The 24,601-nt window shown below is 36.0% G+C and overlaps 1 protein-coding gene across 3 annotated transcripts in view; it reads left to right on the plus strand.

Moving 5' to 3' along the window:
* Positions 1 to 360: 360 nt before the first annotated feature.
* Positions 361 to 24,601, plus strand: part of LOC139743741 (histamine N-methyltransferase A-like) — a 57,947-nt gene continuing 33,706 nt past the window's right edge. The window contains exons 1-2 of one of the 3 annotated variants that reach the window (XM_071654194.1): positions 361 to 457; positions 17,849 to 17,990. In XM_071654194.1, coding sequence (XP_071510295.1) covers positions 17,961 to 17,990 — 30 coding nt within the window. In that variant the 5' untranslated portion in view covers positions 361 to 457; positions 17,849 to 17,960. Of the gene's footprint in view, positions 458 to 17,694; positions 17,991 to 24,601 lie in introns of those variants that run through there. The other 2 variants (XM_071654195.1, XM_071654193.1) reach the window with 2 other exon arrangements.

Genomic DNA, 24,601 nt, shown 5'->3' on the forward strand with positions numbered 1-24,601 from the left:
CTAATCCCTTCCGACAACACACTGGCGGTGGAATCATGCAGCAAAGGGCTACCAAACGAAAAATGTATCAAGCCTTCCCGGATGTGCAGGTAAATAGTTTGTCTTTTATTTCGACTTCACGCCCTCCTCTTCTTTCTGCTTTTTCATTTTGCCGGCACCGACTATAACAATCATGACAAGTCGGTTATAGAGAGAGACTATAAGCTCAATACGGTAGTCCTGCTGATTCTGTTGATAGGTGTACACGATTACAGCATTTTATGATTCCAACCCAATGGAATCGTTTTTCTGTTTGCTCATTCGGGAATGTCGCACTCCAAGAAACCATCATGGCATTTAAAGGGAGAGGCGACTTGTAGTCACGCACACGTTACGTGGGGATCGTAGACGCCGGACTGGACACCGACTGGACGCTTTTTGTCTGGACACACGTTCATGCACCCCCTCTCTCATACTGGTAAGTGGCTATAAATTTTGATGAGATTGTAGCTTTTGTGACATGATTCCTATCTAGTTCATTATAGAGGTTTGAAGTCGGAGCTGGGGAACTGGCAATCTGTAATCAAGAAATTGGAAAAATGATCGACACATAATCGCGAAATTATTACTTCCTAAGAAGGTGATCCAAAGACTGTGATCGGGTAAGTTGTATCAAAATACGCCGCATTGCAATCGTCCATTAAAGTCCTTCTTCCTACTGCGCCTCACCCCCCCCCCCCCCCCCCCCCCATAGACCTCCACCAACCTTGGTCTAAACGTCTCCGAAGCAGAAGGGCACAGAATCGTGACCATAGCACCGGATGCATAGTAATCTATTACCCCGCCCAGTTCTTCATGCAGACATAATGTTGACTGCTCCATGTGGTTCATTTACACGGCTTTTTTTTTTTCATTGTTATCCATTCTATTACCTCTAGTTTTCTACAGAATTCAGCTGGAATTCGTTTTTCATTCAGGTTTTGTTATGCACAATTCACAGTCAGGGTAATTCCCGAGAGGACTGTTCCGGTATACTGTACTCCAATTCTATGCACGTTTTGTTCACAAAAGTTGCCCATAACAACCACAAACTTTGCCGGAGGTTTGCCCGAATTAGCAACAACGAAATGAATTCCTGCCCTAGAAACTTCATTAGAGGGATCAGATGAATGAAATGCTTCGTTAGGCTGTATAGGGGGGGGGGGGGGGAGGAGGAGTCTATGATGTACACATCTTTGTACAGAACTGGTCTATTGACTGGTTTCCTGACAAGACATGACCGGTATGCTCACCTCTATTACAGAGATTGTTCCTGACAGGGACACCAACAAAGTCTACCCAAGTTTGTTCGCCATGAAAGCAATGTATACAGACCGGATTGAAAGTATTCTAATTTGAGTACACTACAGGCAAAGGTGCATAGAATACCTCATTAGCGTAAGGTCTTGAGGCAAAATGTTCATAAGATTGAATAGTTAAGAAAACCAGGTTATGGAGAGTGCATGCAATTTTCGATTAGACCTAAGTTCTTTTTTTATTTTTCATTTTTTGAGGAAAAGGAAACCGTGAGCATATGGTGAGAGTTCACAGAGGCACGTATAGACGGAAAAATTTTTTCATTTTGGATTTTTTTTTCTTTTCCTCAAAAGGGAAAGTTCGTTCAGTTCAAAAATCCCAACTCTAAACCCGTTGATGACATTATGACTACCAATTTGGAAACAGATTAAAACGAATATAAGTGAAAATACTAATAATAGAAACCATACTTAAACGTTGAATTCCTGTGTATCATGAAAACGTAACAGTTACTGTATGGTATTTTTTATTTATGAAACTTTAGAGAAAATGTACACTTATCATTGAATACTCGATTTCCCTTGTTATTGAAATCCTTGCGTTTTTTTAATGGTTCGCAATATGAGTGTGTTTGTGTGCTTGTGTGCGTGTGTGTGTATGAAAAAAAAGTAGATGTTGTGTCACCTTATACTTAACCCCCCCCCCCAAAAAAAAAAAAAAAAAAAAAACGGAAAAAAAACCCGAATCATATTTGCAGGTTAACAAAGAAGCAAGTGAAGATCGTGACTCGTTACTTCCACTCTCCCCACCCCTCCATTTGAAACCTTATAGGAACTATATATGCACTGCAAAATAATCTTTTTACTTCTGCTGATTTATTATCACTAATGTGGTCAAATGATTTATTATGTGCTCTAAGTTGATAATGGGTAATAATGTTTTCAATTTTTCTCCAGATTACTTATATATACGCCCACACACACACACACACACACACACAGACAAATCTCCTAAATCAAGATTCTGTCGGTGATATCATCTGTCAATCATTGCTTAACTACTAATATGATTAACAAAAGACATTGGTAAATACATGTACGTTACCCTAGACGGTATAGACTGATCTTAACTTGTATATGTTTCAGTGCAATGCCTTTTGTTAATCGCAACAGCGATATGGAAATACGCAAGTTATTATCACAAGACTTGTATCAAGTTTGATGGCAGAAGGACCCAAGGCATACAATAACTGTAGCTAATGTATATCTTTTGACACTTTTTGTAATTAGCAATGTCCAGGGCAAGGGCACCTAGGTCATTGGGGTGCCTATATAGTGCTCTGCGTTTAGGATTTTTTTCGGTGTAGTTATTTTTATTAGCAGGTGGCCATAAATACCTCAAAGCCTGTCTGGTGATTCAGCTTCCTTGCAAGAGGTATCACGCGGTTGAAAAAAAAAAAGAAGGAAAACACTGTTTAAAGAATTTTAAAAAATTACATGGCGTGTTTAATTTACTTTTATTGAAAAGACATTAAAAAACGACAGCAGAGAACGTTTCGTAAGATTAAACAAAAAAAAAAAATCACACACGTGCACGAAATAGAGATACCAGTACTTGGGTTAGGGTTAGGGTTAACCCTAGTACTTGAGACAATGTAAGATTACACACACATAATTATGTTGGGTTTGGTGATGATGGCTTGTACTCAAATTTTCCCTAGAATTGCTTTAAAGGACAAGTTCACCTTCATAAACATAAGGATTGAGAGAATGTAGCAATATTAGTAGAACACATCATTGAAAGTTTGAGGAAAATCAGACAATCCGTTCAAAAGTTATGAATTTTTGAAGTTTTTGTGCAGTACCCGCTAGATGAGAAGACTACTGCAGTGTATGAATAACTTAGATGTCACATGCGTACAACAATATAAGGAAAATATAAAGAGAATTTCACAAAATTCCATCTTTTGAAAAAAGTACACATTCCCCTGACTCGTTACCGATAAATGTTATGGGTAATATTATTCCCCCTGCCTTTAGAAAGAGGCAAGTCAATTGCTCTTTTATTATGCGAAAAAAGTGAAAATATGTTGAATTTTCTTTTATATTTTCTTTATACTGTTGTACGCATATGACTCACAAGCTGTAGTAGTCTCCTCATCCAGCGGTTCCAACACAAAAATTTAAAAAATTCATAACTTTTGCATCGATTGTCCAATTTTCCTCAAACTTTCACTGATGTGTTCTACTAATATTGTTGCATTTTCTCAATCCTTATGTTTATGAAGGTGAACTTGTCCTTTAAAATGACTTCGAATGGACCATTCTCTGGGTTGTCATGGGGAACTGACGACTTTTGTGGGTGGGGTTACTATATTATTGCCAATTTAAAGGAACAGTATGTTATTGCGAGAGTCTTCAAGGTGATAGGAGATCTGCAAGGCGAACCATCGCTGTTTCATTTTACAGACTGTGGTATGAATCCCGTAACATTCTTGTTACTTGTTTGGAACTTTCCTATTTTAAACTCTGCTTTGTTTTTAAACATTCCTATACTCATTTCAGCTGTGCAGCTGGGGTAAAGTTAATGGCAGGACCCTCCGGGTGAGCAGTAAAATCCTGATCGGTGTATCCTGGTACAAATAGGACCATACATTCTCATTCTGATAATAATGGCAATGATAATAATTAAGAATAATTCACTTTGACACTTTCTTGAAATCATGTAAGAAACCTTCCAGGTAAAAATAGTATATTATATGGTGGTAAATTACTCAAAACAATGAGAGCGTCATTAAGATTGAACACAAACAAAAGGAGAGTTATGCAATCCAATACTGCACTTCATGAAACTATGATCACATTTCAATTGCAATAAGGTACGTGTTGGTTTCAGTGCCTATAGAAAAAAAAAAAAGAAGCTAGTGTCCGGTTGACCTAATACAAATATAAGAAACTAGGAAACAGTAATAAATTTGTTGCAACAAGTGGAATCGAACAATCGTGACCTCTATTTTGAAGGAGATGAAATCATTTTCCTATCATCGTTTTACGATCCCTTTAAATTTGTGAGTCAAGGTGCTCTGTACAGGAGGCAAAAGTCAACATCCGTTCTCCTTATATGTGCAGTCATGATTCTTGGTTGAAATTTCCTGTTTATTAAGATGATAAAGTCAATCATCTGAGTCAGTACACTGAAAAAACAAAACTAGAATAGCGGTATGCCTGCGCCATCATATCGCATGGTATCACTGAGTGGGTCTAGAGTACTAATACGTCTGGACAATGTGGGACGACAGTTTCATATAAATTGGCAGAAAAAAAAAGAATGGCATGTAACTTTGTCACTAATGTGCGGAGTATTTGCTTTTCTTGAACTTGGTTTCATTTGAATTGATGATTAAATTGTTTAAGAGAGCAAGTATTTGGGAATTTGAGCATTTTCACTCGACCGTTAACCCTTGCCCTTTGACCCCATGTCCCACAATATTCTTTCAATGATAACGAATAACACCCATTTTCAAGGCAATACATTTTACATTTTAAATTAACATTTTACCTTATGGCCAAAATCATTCCCTACAAAATCGTGCAGTAATGCATGTATATAGCTGGTTTGATTAATGTGCATTGCATGAGTTATCTCCAAGGTATGGAGAAAAATAGTAATTTCTGCATTGAATAGTATAATTTCAGTACTATGACATGACCTTTGACCTTGACACGATAACTTAGGTGATGTATATCGGTGTTTTGAACTTGGCGGTCACAGGTCAGAGCTGTGAAAAATCACTGAAAGTACACTATACAATACTGTGAGTTACAGTGAGTATAACCATGATAACTTACACGCAAATGTTATTAATCATTTGACCTTTGACCTTGTTGGACTTTGCCAATATTCGAACTTGACCAGCCTTTGTAGGTTATGTACCTGTGGTGTGAGTTTAACTATCAGTTAATTAAGAGGTCACTTGATGCTGATCAAGTTAAACAATGTACCAGTATATAGGGCCTATGTTTCTACGTTTTGCATTATTATCCTTTATATTAAAAGAAAAAAAGATTCGTTTACCAATAAGTCTCGCTTAACATTTATATTTTGTGTACGTCCGTAACATTTTATTTTTGTTTTGTTTTGTAATAGTCCGAAAACACGAAGGAACGATGGAAATGGGACCAAAATAAGAATTATAACGTTCAGGTCTCAATCAATCTCTTCAATTTTGTTGTCTTTATCATGGAGCATCTCTGTGGATGCAAAGTCTACTATTAAACTCAAAAGAGTAGAAGACCTTGTCCTTGCTTCTGTGTCTATCAGATGCTCGAATGCTGCTGTTGTTGTTTTTTTTTCTTCGGCACCCAAATGAGCACTTCGCACATATTTCCTACAATAAAGCTCCTAACTCTAACGTTGGAAACACAAACCCTTGTCTTGTTTTGAAGTATATCTGTTTGAGTCTCTTTTGCTCAGGTGCGCGGGGCATTTTATCATCATCATTTTTCGAACTTCCCATTGCGCTCGCATCACGATCTTAACAAAACTCACTTACACCTCATGACACATCGTTGTGGTAAATTTGTGGTAAGGTCAGTCATCGAACTTCCGTAACTGCCCATATTAATAGCATCCACTTGGCGTTTAACCGCTAACATCTATACCTCTTCCAATATTGTGGCAGCAGATGGTCCGCGGCAATCGCTGATAACATTTTCTCACGAGTTGCCACACTCATTTTTATATTTTGTCAAGTTCCTATAACGGGTCTTCAGGACTCTTTGGGAGATATCTCGCCTCTATGGATTACGCATGGATTTACTGTTTGTTTATTTGTTTTTCTCGTCAGGAACTACCTGTTCCTTGCGAAGGATAAGTATTTGATACGAGGGCTTGAATTGTTTTAGTAATACTTTGATGGTAACCCCCTAAAGGGAAAAGGTATGAAATGAATTTTAAAAAAACCCACAATTAATATAGTGTACTACCATAATGGCAAAAAGGAAAACCGCAGAGACATACATGGGAAAAACGAAAGACTTAAACACATGAAATGCTTGGATATCATGCACCCTCTGCACAATATTTTGATCGAATCATGACAACTTGCATCAATATTGCAATTACTCGTTAATTCGTAATGGATTGGGTGTATTGGGTGTTTACAACATGGGTAGGCCTATACGTACAATAGGTATATACAGACACAGAGATCTTCTTGTTTTCTTCTTGTTTAACGTTTTCCATACTCGTTTCAATGCTATACTTGAAAGTCATCCACCAAGCATCAAGGGTTGTTGGGAAAACTGAGTCCAAAGTTCTGGTTGACTTTGTTGTTGTTTTTGTTATCATTGTTTTTTATACAAAGGGTTGGGTGATACTAATTTGACATAATGATTGGTTAAACTTTGATACAAATCGGAGCAAGCAGCTATAACTCTATCTTGAACCAAGTCAATATTTTCGATTTATAAGTTAGTGATTTCGGTGTTGAATAAAACAACCAGAACGTGTCGAGATTTTTGGTAAACATCAGGTTTGTTTGTTAATTTTAGGCAGAATTTCAAGGCGTGTTCCATACTGACGTATATGTTAAAGTCATCGAACTCCGTTCACTATATTGGTTTGCTTTACTATAATACACGTTCTTACGATTTTGTCTAAATAACGTAAAATAATAGCTCTGTATAAACCTTCCCATCGCACGACTATAGTCCTTCCTGGGCAGCCAATATTTATTTTTCATATTTTTGCCTCAAATTCGAAATTTCTGTTTACATTGACTATACATTATGGTCGCTTCAAATGCGCGAAAATTTCTACTTTTACAGCAGTTTGCCATGGCGAGACGTTGCGGAAATCTAATTAGATCAGAATTTAATCTATAACGTCGTGAAATGATTTAACTCTGCGTGCGCTGAAACTTTGATCTTTATTAGCTGCTTCTTGCTGCACATCACAGAAAATCCACACAACGGTCAAACGTGCTTCGGATGCTGTTTGTCTGGCCATACCTAGAAAAGCGGATATGATGCAGGATTTGTGTAAATGTCTAGCACGTCAAATATGCTCTCTGACTTGTTTATTTGATGGCTCCTGGAGAAACGTAGCCCTGTCTTGAGTCATACAGCTATGGGAGGTGATCATTGAAATGATCCTTTCCTTTATTCAGCTGTGATAGGGTAGGGGAGGAGTTTGGCATATATTTCACTCAAGATTCCTTGGTTTATCTAATGTCACATCCACTCTGCTTGCAATGTACCAAAGAGGTTAGAATACTACTCCAGAGCTACTTCAGACTTCAAAATCATTGTCTCACATGAATTTCATTCTTGAAGAGATGCACTGGTCGCCAGTATATAAAAGACCTATCATAGATTAAAGATTATGCTTCTGACTTCGGAAAAAGCCGTCAATTGTCCATGTGCCTCCCACACAGCATCCAGTCAATTTCGATTTATGATAATCATGTACTGAGAAGAGATCTCCCATCTTCAGTGTCGAAAAAGAATGTCAAAATCTCAAAGAAAATCATAAATTATCTTCTGTTGAAGGGAGCGCATTGGCCCTTCCTACCCTGTGAAATTCACGCCCCTCGTATATTTTTGAGGCAGCTCTGAAGTCATTGTTGCTTCAATGTTTATTGATTAGCTTTAATAGATTGAAATGTGCATTTATCTGCATTATATACTTTTTTGTTTTTAATCTACTGGAGGATATCATGCTTCTTATATCCATGCGCGCCTCGGAATAGCTCACTCACGACGGTGCATATACCGGTATAGTGCTTTTTAGTTGTATAGTATAGTCATCACTACACGAGACACGACAATAATCTTTGCGGAACCCTGTGAGTACTTCGTTGTGAGCTTTTCCCACCTAGATAAACCGCCCGAGATGAAATCCAATGATGTTAATGTCTTGAAAGTGGAAGCTATGATTTTTCACAGGTAGGTGAGATAGTATGACGTCGCAACATTAATCTTGTGCGGTATACATAACAATGCTGGCCATTACCACAATGGGGTGATGACAGCATGCCTTATTAGGAATGCAACTACGACATTAGATCAAATTTGCGTGCTTGTGTGCTTGATATCTAGACACCGAAACCCGAGTTTTGACTTCAGTGGCTTTATATATATATATATATATATATATATATATCGTTAGTAATCAATGCTTGTAACTTGCTGTGTCACAATCATCGTAGGCCTTCGACCACATTCCGATCAGGTGACGTCAAGTACTTATGTTTTTATCATGACCTAGGACCCCGTTGCATAAAAAGATCCAATTAAACATAAGTCAGGAAATCAAACGTATATAAGTCAGGTATAAGCCAATAAGAATCGAGTATTCAGAGACTTTAAAATTACGATTTTCTGAACAGGGCCCTGGGGAAGTTAGGATTAATTGGAACTGCACCTATGCTCCTTGACCACTTTCTGACTTCGTTCCAAGCGCGAACAAACAATATTAATTTGATAACATTTATTTAATTTGTATGTACGTTATAATAATATTGATAATTTACCATTTCATTATAGTACGAATATTTCTTCGTACGCACATGACACAACCGTTTTTCCTCGGGATATTGAGTATAAAGACTGTTTAAACATAGTTACGGAATGATATACAAAGTTACATGATGGTAAAATGAAAATGGATTAGTTGTATCTTAGATAGAACTAAAGTCATGTTAATTTCTGGTGGAACAATATAGAGGGGAAAATTCCCCTTAAATTACAGATCAGAATAAACAATAATAAAGACTACTACCAAAAGAAACGAAGTTTAAGTATTTAGGCGTTATTGTAAATTAAAACTTAAATTGGTCTTCTCAGGTCGATTACATCGTTTAAAAGATTATGAGCTCTCTTGTGCATGCGGATGATTAAACCTGACAAAACCAGTTCTTCCTCATTTATATTTTGCATTGATACTTCCTTATATTGTTTATTGTTCAAATGTGTATGGTTCCATATCAAAGAAAAATTCAATGAGGTTACACAGGTGTCAAAACAAATATTGTCGTTTATAGTATCACATATAGTGATACTCGGGACCAGAATATTCTTCAAATTACGTTGGAATAATTACCGTGTACTTTTGTATAAAATTTCAAATGGTCTTGCTTCTGGTTACTTAAGACGAGCTTTATACCCCAGCGAGCTAATCCACATCCTACAAGATCAGTCCATATGCACCAACTGTACCTAGCTATACCTAAGGCCGAGTACAAAAAGCAGTGTTTTTCATACACAGCAACGAAGTTACTTACTACCCGTACCCATCAAATCCTCCGCCTCACTGCCCTTTTTAAAAGTAATTTCCGCTACACCCAAGTGGTTAGTTGATTTCTTCTTACTTTGCAAGTTGCATACATGTATTTTTCGTGTCTTTCTCTCCCTTTATCTGTCTACTTAAAATTTCAGCTTTTATGAAATGTATAATTGCGTGTTTATACACGCTGGTAATGAATATCATTTGTAATATAGATACTGGAATGTGATTTGTTACAGCAGATACTTATCACATAGGCTCCCTTGCAAAGTGGCCTTGCGGCTTGAATGGGACTATCCTGCTTTTATACAGATTATTTTAAATTTAAAACAAAAATCATCAATAGATATACCAAATTAGAAAGGTGATGTCAGTGAATATCATCGACTTTCTTCGATCAATATCATAAGGGTCAATTCCGCGATGAGGTGTTAAAAGTGGAGAGATCTGTGGATTTCCAAAAGATTTTCTGCGCCTGTTCGATTCTTGTCTGGCTCGTTCATCCCCGGATGTTCGACCCAAGTGTGGACGTGTGTCCTTAATGCTGGCAAGAATGGTACTAAATAATTAGGCTATAGCTTAGTAAACCAATGTTATAACTGCTTTCGCGAAAGCTAGCAATTTAAGTGCCCTCCAAAATCATGTCTCGAGTACAATCATATATATGCCGAGTTATAATGTTAACGATGAGAGCCTGGAATGTAACCACCATATTTTATTTTTTTTTCCTTTTTCTTTCATAGGAAATTAAACTCACCATATATTCCTTAGTGACACTTCTGGCGTTTTAAGCTGTATATTTTTATCATAAACTAACTATTCACTGTCAATACTTCATAATGTAGAGAAACATATCTCATTACTTTGAGCTCCTTCTTGCTCTATTTTATTCGGTCGAAGAATTATCGAAAACAAACACATTTAAATGGTAAATTTGTGATTTTTATTTGGTGACTCATACAGTGCAGTTTCTGTTTCTCTAAAAAGAATAGACAGTTACTCCATTGATGCTTTTGATAGTGATATAACATGGTTGGTTTAAACTACAATTACAATGATACGTGAAAACACCGCCAATATTCTGGGAGAAGTTTAACATTTTCTGTGACTTGAGTTCTGTTTGATAAATCAGGCAACAAAGCCACATAACACCCAGAAGCGACAACGGTTGACACTCTTAAATTTCAAGGTAACGATTCATAGAAACCTCAAAATGGCCATTAACTCAGAGTTACATCTAAAGCCAATCGATTAACTCTATTAATAATTCATGGAGAGCGAATTGACCCTTGTCGTTTGTTCAAGAATGTCGTATCAAGTCATCCATTGTAAATGCATAAAGAGCGCTTTAACTGTCACTGTAACACCCACAGAGAGATCGGTGATTGATTTTGCCTCACTTGCCGTGAACAGTGGTTGAGGGTTTCAAGTATGTGTCACAGCCGCGATGAGGATGGGGAAAATTCGTAAATTAGAGGTATTACACTTTTTCCGGATAGATATAGTGGCCAAATTAGAAAAACGATAGCCTTCAATACTCTTCATCTATTTTTAGTAAGGTCAGATCACTGCTAACACTTAAGCTATGTAGCTTGCACGCGTACTTTTATAAACCAGGACTTTTCATTATTTTGACATAACACACACACAAAAAAATCTAACTACAACGTAACCACTCATGCAAGATCTTGTGTGTTTTGTGAAGTAACTGTAGCTTCACCACTGATTAGAAAGTACAAGAATTCACTTATCACGATTATATTACATCGTTGTTTTTAGATATACTGATGACATTATACATACAGAAACTAGAATAGTATACACGCAGATACGGTTAAAGATATGGTGATTCTTTAAAAATGTCAATATTTAGCCAGCCCGTTGACTTTTTTTTTTTTCCAAATACGGCTCACATTTCAGAATGATAGAGATTATCTTACATAATATAATGATTGGAGATGCCCAAAATCACAGTCCTTAATTTGTGTCATGTGTTGAACTATATTTTCAAGATATAAAGAGTGAGTGATAGTGACAATGATGTACAGGGGAAAGAGTGCAGTCACTCAAATTATACTGAAGGTCGATCGCTTCGACAGACCCCTGGTATAATTTTTTTTCTTGTTTTACTATGCATACTTAGTCGTTCCTTCTGAGTAGGTGACACAAGTAATCACGTGTAGAAAACACACACACACACACGCAAGCAGTTATATAGTACATTTAAATGAACATTTCAATTTAGAAAATTAATTTACGATTGGAGAAACTTAGTACTGTATATTTGTCATAAAAGTATATAAACACATTTAGATAACTAAAAGTGAAAGAGGCAGAGGCAACTACTTGTGCAACAATTTCAACCGCAATTTTCAACTCTTTATTTTGGATATGTGGAAGCATGTATCCGTGTATACATATACATAAGTGCACACTGTTTGGGTTAAACTGTATTTTCAGGAGCGAGTGACAGTGAGTCGACAATGACGTTGAGTGGAAAGAGCGCAGTCACTCAAATTATGCTGAAGGTCGATCGCTTCGATAGATCCCGTGGCTTCTTCTGCTACTTTTTTTTACTATGTATAGTCATTCCTTCTATGATGAGGTGGCATACTTGTTTAAATGATCTCGTGTATAAAACATTCATCCACATACACACACAGCTACATAGAACATTTCGACGAATATTTAAATTTGGAAAAACTCATTTGCGATAGGAGAAACTTAGTACATAATATTGTACTGTATATTTGCCTCAAAAGTGAGCACTTGAGATATCGGTAAAAAGTATAAGTGAACGTGGCAAAGTCAACTACAATAATTTCAACCGCAACTTCAACTCTTCACTTTGAATATGTGTGCATATATATATATATATATATATATAATTATATAATATAGTATACGTGTATAAATGCATATCATATGGGTTGAGCTGTATTTTCAAGACATTACGAGTGACAATGACACTGATGTAGAGGGCAAAGAGTGCAGTCACTCAAAATACAGTGAAGGTCGATCGCTCCGACAGACCACCTGGCGTATATTTTTTTCTTTTTTTTCACTATTGCTTAGTCAGTTCTTCTTTAAAAGGATGTATGTAAACACACACATACACGCACACACTGGTATAGAGAACATTTTCAGTGAACATTTTGCTTTGAAACTAGAAATGTCGCTGATGTTGATTGTGACTGGTATGCCTCCGCCATAATGCACGTTTCTCCCAATAGGTCTTATAGAGTAGGCGTACGTCTTGATAATGAAAGACGACAGTGTCATGTAATTGGCCAAAAAAAGAGAGGAAATACTCTGGAATTTCAGCACTTACACTGACCTTTGACCCTTGCCCTTTGACCCCATGGCCCTCAAGTTTTCAAATAGTCACTAAGTAGTAACATCCATTTTTTTTTTAAAATATGGGGGAAATTGTGACATTTGAACATTTTCACATGACCTTTGACCTCTTGGCCAAAATTCTCCCGACAGAATCATTGTGCATGCACGTATACACCAAGTTTTATTAAGTTTATGCATTGAGTAATTTTCACAGTACGGAGAAAAAGCACAATTGCAGCATTAAATAGAATTTTAGCATTTTAACTTGACTTCTGACCCCAAGACCCAAAATTCAGAAGAGACTTATTGCCAGGCAGTACATGCATGCATTTTTTACTTTTCAAGAAAATACATGAAGCCATTTCCGAGGCATGGAGGGGAAAAAAAGTGAAATTTTACCATTTTCACTTGACCTTTGACCTTTACCACATGGCCCAAAACTTTCCCTAGAGAATCTTTATCTGGGAATACATGTTTACACTAAGTTTGAAGAACAGAACTTCAGGCATTGCATCACCTACGAAGGAAATAGTGAAATTGTAAGAATTTCACCTTGACCTTTGACCTTGGGCATGTGCATCAAAAAGTTGGTCGTACAACGTCGTCCACTCACACATTCATATACCAAGTTTTGATATGCTAACTCAGTCCGCAAAACTGATTACGGACAGGCGGATGGACGGACAACCTAAAAACAAATGCCTCCAGCGACACTTCGTGGCGGATGCATAAAAACTCATTTGCAATTGGAGAATCTTTGTACTGTATCTTTGTCATATAAAAGTTAACACATGGAAGTATAATTGAAAGTGGCAGAGGCAGCTACAACAGCATCAACCGTATTTTTTAACTCTTCACTTTTAAGACATATAACATAATAACTACTATACATATATATATATATATATATATATATATATATTATATATAATATGTATACCTATAACACCACTGTTGCAAAGTATGCATTGTTATTCTTACATACATATACATTTTGTACTATAACTTGTACTTCTATACCTACTTACTTGTATACTTGTATTATCGCTTTTTTTTAATGAAAATAAAGTAAAGTAACTAAATCGAATCGATGCATAATCGAAAAAAAAATCATATCATACGGACGGAAAATGATCGCAATAGCTATTGTAATATCCTGATGATTCAAATAAAATTCACTTCAATTTAACCTTACCCGTCTTAGGGTAAGTTATCCTACACACTCCGTATCTTTATAGGAAACATAGTAAGTTTGAATTATTCAAATACAATAACTTCTATGGTTTACGGCTGTCGAAAATATTTCTTGTTGATAAAACTCATGTGCTTTCTAAATCAGTACAAGACAGAAAGAAACTAAAATAACAATCTCATGCGTTATGAATGATTTGTTGTCGATGTGAAGTAGTTTATATCTATATACCTCATCCTCCACCCGCCCCCATATTATGCCAGTTACGAAAATCTCTCAATACATGATTTATATTACGGATACATAAGTTCATACACAACTATAGAGGAGCACTCCGAAAGAGTATATCTCCGCCAAGGAGCCATAAATAATCAAGATATCGCCATTTTTTAGGCAACATCTTTTACACAAACATAGAGCCGTATAGGGACATATACACAATACATTTGGTGAAAAAGCTCATCATTCTTGAGGTTTTGGGAGACTAAGCTTATTAATTTTTATGTCCTTTATGTTCCCTTCGGCATTTGACCTCATTATACCCCAAATTTAATGGGTTTTTTTTTCTCACTTCATAATGAGCACAACCTACAAGTTTGGTGAAAATCCGATCATCGATTCTTGAGTTATTGGGGGATTAAACTTATTTTATGTTCTTTACATGACCCTTGACCGTCGGCCTCATGACCCCCATATTTGATCGTTGCTCTCTTACCTTGTTCACCACTCAAATTTTGTGAAAATTCGTATAATATTCGTATATCTTGCATACAGACACACACACAAGCACACACGTGCAGAAACATAATATGTAACCGAAAACATAACCTTCGCCGGCCGTAGGTTTCATTTATTGCAGGAGGTGAAAAGCTATCAACCTGCATGCTGTTTCACTATTACCTTATAAGACACCAATCAGCAACAGGGTTAATTGAGATCTTTATAATACTAAGTAGAACAAAGCCAAATTAATAGTTATCTCTTCTACATTATAGTTGTGTTGTTATACAATAAAGAAATTGCACACATTTTTTTTCTCTTTTTTTCTTTCAATGAATGTTCGATTGGGTAAGGTCTTGATTATTGTCGCGGTTGTTCATGAGCTTGAATGGAGCCCTGCCTTGGTCATTTGCGATGAATAATCAGCAATTTAATCCAGAGAAAGGAACTTACATCAACATTTCATATAAAAATGAAATTCATATATTTCCTATTTAATAGATTTTAGCTGGTTTAATGAGCTACATAATATCTAACATACATGTGTAAAAAGTTACGTTTGGTTTATTAACATCCTTAATTTCGGTTAAGTGTTTAGAAGCGAATGTATTCGGAAACAAAAAAGGGGATAATAATTATTATGGTATTCACACATGAAACTATTATTGATTACTATTATTAACCTAATTGCTTCCGATCTCCATCTTCATATAAGGACTTACTTATCTCTGGAAACTTATTTTTACAAGCTCTACTTGTTCGTTCGTTTCCTAATGTTTCTCTCTGTTCTTTTACATATTCAATACCATGTCAACATGACTATAGAATATGACCGTTGAGATACGAGATCTACTGCATATGATTATCTTTTTTAGTGTATTTTTACATTTCATTTTTTCCCGCTTTTTTTGAGCATGTCAAGTATTTTGTATTACCGCAATGTATTCGTTATCATTTATAGATGAAAACACACTAAACTGTTAACTGAAACTGAAATTGAAACTGAAATTGAAAGTAATTAGCGAGCATATTTTCATTTTGGACGTTATAAGAAAAGTGCAATCCCATATATTTAAGACTACTCAATGAATATGTGTAATGATGGTGTGTAAAACAGCGTATGAAGTGGTTAATTACATTGTAGTTTTTGAATTAAGAATAGTATTATGATTAAGATTTGGCATAAGGAAATGATATCTATTGTTTGAAGTTCATGCACATGACTGTGTACGTGTATACAGTCTGTATATACTTTTAATGTTTTAAGTAAGTGATAATGTTTTAAGTAATATTCTTTCATAGTTATGTTCGTACAGTATATGCAGTTTTTTATCAACATTGATTTTTGAGTAAGTGCTGGTATGGAAATTATGTGGCAATTGTTAATCATGTTATATGTATCACTGATAGTTCTGCATATTTTGGATTTTTATAATGAGTTTATCTTTTCATTTAATTTTGAAATGAGTAGAAGAATATACAGTGTAGGATAGCAATAGCAGAATTATATTTCTCATTCCATTTGCAATTAAGAATTTCATGTGTTACATATAACATTTTTTTATAATTGGTCCATTTCTGAAATATTTTAGATGCGTTTTTTTTTATATCTCATAATGAAATTTGTTATTTATTACACTCTTGAGCTAATGTCTGCTCCATAAGATTGTGAAGATATTTTAAATTAATGGCGGTCAGTCTTAAGATTTTTTTGGTCTTTCTGCATGTTGGGTTTTCTTTTCTTTTCTTTTTTTGGTTTTGTTTACAATGCAAAAATTATTTTAGTAATTCCCTGCAGATTATATTTTGAACATTTTAGATAGGTGATTGGATACACTGTATGAGGAATATTTTATGATGCTTAATGTTGCGTTATCAAATAGCATTTTTTAACTTGGTTTATTATTGCATCGTGTATGTTTTCATATCAGGATTGCCGAGTTTATTCAGTTTAATTTCGTGACGCGCTCAAATCATTTAAGATTACAGGTATTAATGATGATATTTTGCAATAATTTTATGATTTCCTTAGATTTTATATTTAAAACAACGTATTTGAAAAGTATAATCCATTTTTACATATTGTGTTTTGATTGATGAAATTATGTTATTTTTATGTCATTTTACTATGTATACACAATTATCGCAACTCAGCTACTCAGCTGCGAAGATGATTGAATAAACCATGAATTGAATTGAATAATTTCTCATGTGATAAAAGTGCTTGATGAGAGGGTATAAAACAAACATATCAATATGCATGCTCTCTAAAGACTTAACAAGGATTCTTCTCTCGGCAAGAGTGTTAGCTGGTATCAGTGGAAAATAATTTATCGTATGCTACGCCATACGATATGCCTAACCATCTCTCTCATGCCCGCCCCCTCATTCAAAAACCGGTAATAGGATATAGCATGTCAGCAGTACTCATAAACTTATGTTCAAAACACACACACACACACACACACACACACACACACACACAAAAGAGGGGGGGGGGGAGAGATGATAAGAATACCGCCCCCTTTTCCGGGCACTTTCGGATTTGTTTAATGTCATCCTGTTGCCTGTATGGGCTCTGGGGCACGCTAAGCACAAAAAAAAAAGGGGGGGGGGGGAAGGAACAAAGTGAAATCGGGAGTCACTAGCTCACGCATGCGTCCTTCACACAGGTTGTCCTACGATACTCGACACTCGGTGAATGTGTACCCAGGTAATCAAATATATTGTAGGTGGAGAGCGTTTGTGTAAATGACAGAATGAATGGGATGACTGGCGTCTCGAAACTGGCCATGATTAAACTGCTCCACAGGGATAAATGTACCTTGCTCCCTCTCCAAAACCAAATGGCATTGGGAGTGGGCGGGTGAAGAACTTTAAACTTTGAATCGACATTTAAAAGATTCAAGAGAAACTGCACCTATTTGGTAAACGTATTCATAAATCTGGACAGAAGTATGACAAGAGCGATATATAAGGTGTCTTTCGCTGGAAATACTTTTCATTTATGGATCCTGTTTCTTCTTCATTTTGCAGCTGCTCTCTCCATTTCTTTCCCCTGGATTCACCCTCACTTATCTCAGAAGTTCCATTGGACCATTGAATTTTCCAAAACTCAGCAGCTATTTTCATACAGAGCTTGATCGACATGCCGACTTCTACTGACTTGAGTCTGCCGGTGAGTATCACAAGTATACACCATTTCGATCTGTTATCCACCCAACCCCTTTTCGTGCTTGATGTATATTGCTGTGAAAAGAGCTCATTATATAGAAGCACTCACAAATGATACTTTTTTATATGTTAAAGCTTGAAACTTCTACTTTAAACAAGGGAAGGAAAAATCTTGCAAGTCCATGAGTTCGTAAGAGGGAGCGCGAAAAGGGCTGCCGTCAAGGGTTGCTGATCTGATAAAACAAAAGTACAAAACAACGGAACAACAAAAATTCATAATTCGTAAAAAAAAAAGAACACGAAAAAGAAAAACAGCAATTCCGTTCTTTTCCAGCATGCTATTTCATACATTACCGAACAGGTAAGAGCCTGCCGGATTGGAAAATTCCTGTCCTCATCTATTCATATTTTTTATTTAAGTGGAATTTCACATGTAGTTTAGACAATAGATGAAATTTCAGTGCATAAAATAATTACATCTATTATTAACCCCGCCAAACGAAGTTTGAGTTAATTATGTATAGGAATCAGTGTGTGGTTGGTCAGTCTGTTGCAAATGTTGCTGATCAAACCACTTCTCCCATTTTCAAGCGAGTGAAAAGAAATTAAAATTTTGGTCAGCATTTTGAGACACATTTTTTCAACCGTAGCGGAAACAGCGTTGCCATGGTACCGGCATATTATGGCCCTTAAATCAGGTAAGAGGCTTACGGATCGAAGTTCTGCTCCAGTTCTCCTCGATTCATAAAATTGGCACAAATGAAAAACTCGATGTAAAGTTGTCCTAGTCACATTTTTAAAAGTAAAAGAAAATGCGTTGTCATGGTAACCGCGCGTAATGGTCCCCAAATAAGGAAAAAGCCTTGTAGATTTAAATTCTTAGCACGCGTGTGATGTCTGTGTAGAAATATTACATTGATTACTCACAGCATATATGTAAACTTACTGTGCTTGGCAGTGTACCAGTGGTATAGAAGTGCGTGGCGTGGGAATTGATCACTTTCAGTCATTGCCAGTGATCTAGTAGAAGGCAACTAACAGTCCATATAATTAAATAAAATGGCCTAATTATGACACCTGCGTTTTCTGTCTTAACTTGAGTCGGTGAATAACTAGGTTTTCAAGATTGTTCCATATAGATATAGATAGCACTGAATTAATCTAACCTTTTAACTTGCTCCATCCACTAACTCGCGACATAGCAATCTCACCCCCCCCCCAAAAAAAATGATGGAAAAAAAAATGTGTACGCATTAATTAAGCTGGAGGAAAATAATGATATCTGTGATTTCATATTGATCTTGTCTGCAGAATACACACAAAACTATATTGTAGTATATTTTTACCACTAAAGTGGATCCATAACTATTTTTTTTACATTCATTTCATTATTTTCTTGTAAGATAGAGCGCATGTATCACTAGTAACTTCTGAGTCCATGAGGTCTATCTCACTACATTCCGTTGGAGTAAACTTAAAGCACTCTATAGCTGTATGCCCCAACACGAGAGATGACCGTAAACTACAATATATGGGCACTGTAACTGTAACACGAGAGATACCGCCACAGGAGAAATCAAATGTGTAGGCCTATACACGTACCATATTTAGGGTGAATGGTTTACTAGTATAATGACAGCTGACACGTCAACCAGTTCTCATTCTATTCTTCTTTAGAGGCGCAAATTACAATTTATACTTTGATTTCACCGGTCTAATAGGGTGAAGATACATGTAAAGTCACTCGACTGAGCGTCTGCACACGCGAATTATACGGCAATTCGTCGAGTTTTTTGTTTTTTTAATCGTTTGTGTTTTGTCATCGCACCTAATAGAATGGGAATTTGGTGTCGCATTCATATAATTGTAACTTTTTGTTATTGATTGTGAACAATTAACAACACTGGAAAGTGTATGTAATGGCAGCTATTCGGGCAACAGGTAACACAAGATAAAAACAAACAAGCAAACGAGCATGACATTTTTGAAGTGTTGCTACCGGTGGTTCATGTGATTATTGTAAAATTATAACGAATGCAGCCTTTGATACTGAAAAAAAAATAATAAATGGAACCATGATTTATTCATTGAATCTCTTGTTACAAAACCATACAGAAGCGAAGCCGGAGAAACCTAATGTTACGATGAACTGATATCACATTCATTACTTAAACTTTGCTTCATTAAGGGAAAAATGCTGTAAATAATTCCAAAGCTCAGGTACTTTTGAATACTTAAGGTAATGTTTAATCACATAACAGAAACTGCGTATGAAAACTTTTTTTTTTGTGAATACAGTGTAAGAACGGTAACGGCACATTACATGACGTTACGATTAAAAACGTTTCTAATAAAACATATTATCGGACAGCAAAGTTATTAGCGACACGCTTTTGCGCGCGGATTTAATCTGATGACCTTGTGCTCTGCTTCTTGTAAGTGAAAATGGGGGAAACGCGAGCAGAAATTCAGAAAGAATATAGGGAGAGGAAAGAAAAAAGAAATGATCCAACATTACTATTCAGACAGCGCCGACAACGTCAAAATATGATGACTCATCTACTTTTATTAGGTCCTCTTTCTTTTACTTTATTTTGGCTATCTCAACCATTTTAAGACCAATTTTCATCAAATAAACGTTTAGTTCCTCGTAGAATTGTATGCTCTTTCATATTTCACTTAAGTGGGTTTCGTTTATCTTGCACAAAGTTAAAACCTGAATCCCCATCGATCTTAGAAATGCAATATTATTACCTTAAAATTGTGGCATTTACAAAAAATGCCGTCAGGTGCGTTACAAATCCATTTTCTTTTTTTTTTCTTTTTTATCATAATAACTTTACGTCTGTCATTGTCTGCAAAATCAGTGAGAAGAACTTTAAGGCCTGAAATCTGGTACCAGCCTTACGTTGTCAACTTCACAGCAAACGAAATTATGATATACATGAACGGTCTTATTTTTATTTTTCATAAAATGCGCTCAGTAATTACGTGTAAGGTCAAGAGCACTCCCTTAGTTACATAATGCTCTCAGAATGACTATTGGATTTGATGTCGGACGTTTTGCGTCAGGTTTTTTGAATCACGTTTGATTGATTGATCACGGTTTGATGTAAATCGATAGTGTGATGTGTCAATAAACATAAATGCCTTGTCAGATACGTTACCATCGTTTTATAATTTTTTTTCTAGACATATACAGATGGAAAATTCAATTCATGTGTATATTTGCCTAAAAATCTTTCCCAACTTCAATTTCACTGTCTTCCGCGTAATTACAAAATTTCGGAACTATATTGGAGAAACATGGGTTTGTGTTTGCTTGTTTTGTTTTTCTTTTTATTAGGTATATCTGAAAGTCATATGAAGATCTAATCACGTATCTATGGCGAGATCGTTCTTCACTGTTATAGACGTGCGGTGTTTTTACGAAAACAGTCATTATTATGTTTTCATAAATTAGAATGCATTTATCAGCATGACTGGTGTAATGAAATCATATTATTATCTATGTATATGCCAACGGAACTTCCGATGCGCTAGGTGCGTTACCATACACCGTTCTTCTTTCGATCCAAAATGTATTTTGATCTGGCAGAGATGTTACGTGGCATTTGCATTTCTATTACAAGTGTAATACCTAAAAAAATGGTCGTTTATAAATCACGACTATTTCTATTATACGATCAAGGCTGACTCCAGAATGTTTCCATGATATCTGTTTATCTTTAGGCTTGTAGTTTTGCATAAATATTGCCATTTTGAGCTTTCAAAAATCATCTTTTGAACGTTGGTATTCCTAGGGGATTCAAGTTTCTGAATTCATAAAAATCCTAATTAAATCTGTGATGTTGGAATTTTTGTCATTTGTACAGCTGTAATTGCACACTTTTTCGAAGAATGGCCCTTTATCATGTCCGGGATTATATAGGTAGGCCCTACCTGAGAGTAAAAAAAAAAAAGATGCAAGCATGATATCTATATCTACACATATACACAAATATATAATAAACACGACTGTGTATGCACACATTTTATGCACAGAACCTAAACTTACTTTCTATCGATCCTTACAATTCCTTCAAAACTTTGAGAACATAGTATAGTCACAATGGTTTTATGTTAATGATTAGATTCTTTGTTTTTAACCAATATGCGTTAGATAATGATGACTTTTATTTTCTTCTTTTTAATCATTCTCGGTTAGGTTTTTATCGCTCTACATACAAGATAGTGTTTTTGTTGGTATTGCTGATGCTTTATTGCCTGAAATTCAATACATCGCAGGGTTATCAACTTCAAATTCCAAGACTTTATGAAACACCGATGAAGTTTTATCGATAACTGCTTGAAATGCAAGAGTTTTGTGATTTATATGCAGTCATGCCTATACTAATACTTTTTATAAGCGTCGGCAGCTGTGTGCAAATAGATCGAAATGTTCTCAGATTAAGAGCTCCTTTTCCTTTCAGATCATATGTAAAACGAAATAATATTTATCATACGCTACCTTGTTAACCTTGTTTTATGTAATGTGTGCATGTGTATGAGAGAGCTTTTATCCTCTCGGCGATTCGCAAATAGCTAATATCTTATCTCTATCTCACTCTCCCCTAGGCCTACTAGTATCTATAGTCACTACATTATTATTATACATACACATTGATCAAAAGTCCTCTTGAACTTTCGTCTAGAGTTCAATCTCATTTCCTTGACCTTGTCAATTAAAGGGATAGTACAGTATTGGTGGAGATGAGAATTGGGCTTTTAACTTTTTGCGAGATACCAGGAAAACACTTATGATATAGCACAGAGGATACCATTTTAAGAGGAATTCAAAGTTTATTTGATGAAAATCGGGTTTGGACTGACTGAAACATCCAAAAACAAAGTAAAACAAAGCGATCGTAATAAAGTGTGGGTCCCACACTTCATTAGAATCGCTCTTTTTTGAATATCTCAGCAATTTTCATCAAATAAACGTTGCATTCCTCAAAGAATTACATGCTCTTTCAAATTTCATAAGAGGTTTCTCATTATCTCACTAAAAATGTTAGAAACCTGAAATTAGGTCTCAACCAAAACTATACGATCCCTTTAACTGTAAAAACTAAAACTCATTATGTTTACCATAATATGAACTATACAGCCAAAGTAATTCAATCAGAATGGATTTTTCATGACCGCTGAAGTGAAGGTGCTTACAGGATCAGAGTGTCATTCACTCCTATATTGATCTCTTGAGACGAGCACTCATGCAGCGAAGCAGGAAACTAGGTACGTGCACCAATTACACACACACACACACACACACACACACACTCATCAGCCCAAATACATGTGAGCACGAACCTCATGCCTCCCACTGACATTTCTTTGACCGTTGAAATGGACGGTGAAGGTGAGCATGCAGAAAGAGAGCATAACAGGAAAAGGAGCATATCATGAAGCCAAAGTTTCTGAATATCACAAAGCCTTCAACTGGACAGAGTACCCTATCAAACAAATTACCAATGACTACCTCCTGCCCCCATTTAGACACGAACACAAAATCATGGTCCTCGATCATGCATACTCTTTCTTTAAAGGGATACCTTCAAGGTATATACCCATTCATTATGTCCATAAAACTGTAATACAAAAATGTAGTCATTTGCAATGTGAACGACGATGGTAGGATTCGTGGCTCACATTCCTTTTCTAAACTCTAATGAGATTGATGTGTGTTAAGAAGCTAGCATCAATAGGCTGAAGTATACAAAATAGATCCAAAGAAGTATAATCAATCAATAGAAGTACCCGCTAACCGGATTTTTTTTTTTCGGGGGGGGGGGGGGTGGTTAGTTGTTAAACTATCAAGGTTTACGTGGACTATGCATAATGTATGTAACATACATACATAAGATGTGTGTGTGTGTGTGTGTGTGTGTGCGTGCGTGCGTTTCAACCAATATCATCGCTTCATGAAACAATCTTACCAATTTTACAACTTTCCTTTGTTTTATGCCCGACTTTGATGAAACTGCACCAATTATTACATAAGCAAGATCTGCGCTTTGTCGAGGAGAGGCGTGTTTCCGTAAAACAAAACCCTTTTTTCTGAAGTAGCGAAAGCAACAGTCCCTTGTCGGTCGCCGCTAATACATGTATACTTGTATTCATGAACAATGCGATTTTTTCAGGCTGTATTTTTTTTTCAAAAGTAAGCTATAACAAACATGCTCACGAATTTTGAACAACGGTTAGGAATTAATTACTGCACTCGTCTACCCAATGACTAGGGATCTTCCAAGACGACTCCAGTGTTGCGAAAGGAACAGTGGATCACTCTATCATCAGCCTATAATACTTTTAACACAGTCATCGTAGTCTCGTGAAATGAAGCAGGTATTCAATGTTGATCAATAAATCTCTTATCCATCCACAAAAACTTGTAGAGGTGAGTATGTGTTTCTAGAGGGGGAGGGGAATTTAGGGAGACGAATTGAATTGTGCGAGTATTGGACTACCTTCTAGGTAGCCTACACGTTACTCATATATTGCATAATTGATTTCTTTAAGGGGAATTCCAGACGATTTTCATAATTTTACACCATGTATAAATCGACAGCTCCG

The sequence above is a fragment of the Diadema antillarum genome, unplaced genomic scaffold (assembly GCF_040938485.1).
Source record: "Diadema antillarum isolate AM-2024a unplaced genomic scaffold, OU_Dant_1.0 seq00001104_RagTag, whole genome shotgun sequence".
Classification (NCBI taxonomy): domain Eukaryota; kingdom Metazoa; phylum Echinodermata; class Echinoidea; order Diadematoida; family Diadematidae; genus Diadema; species Diadema antillarum.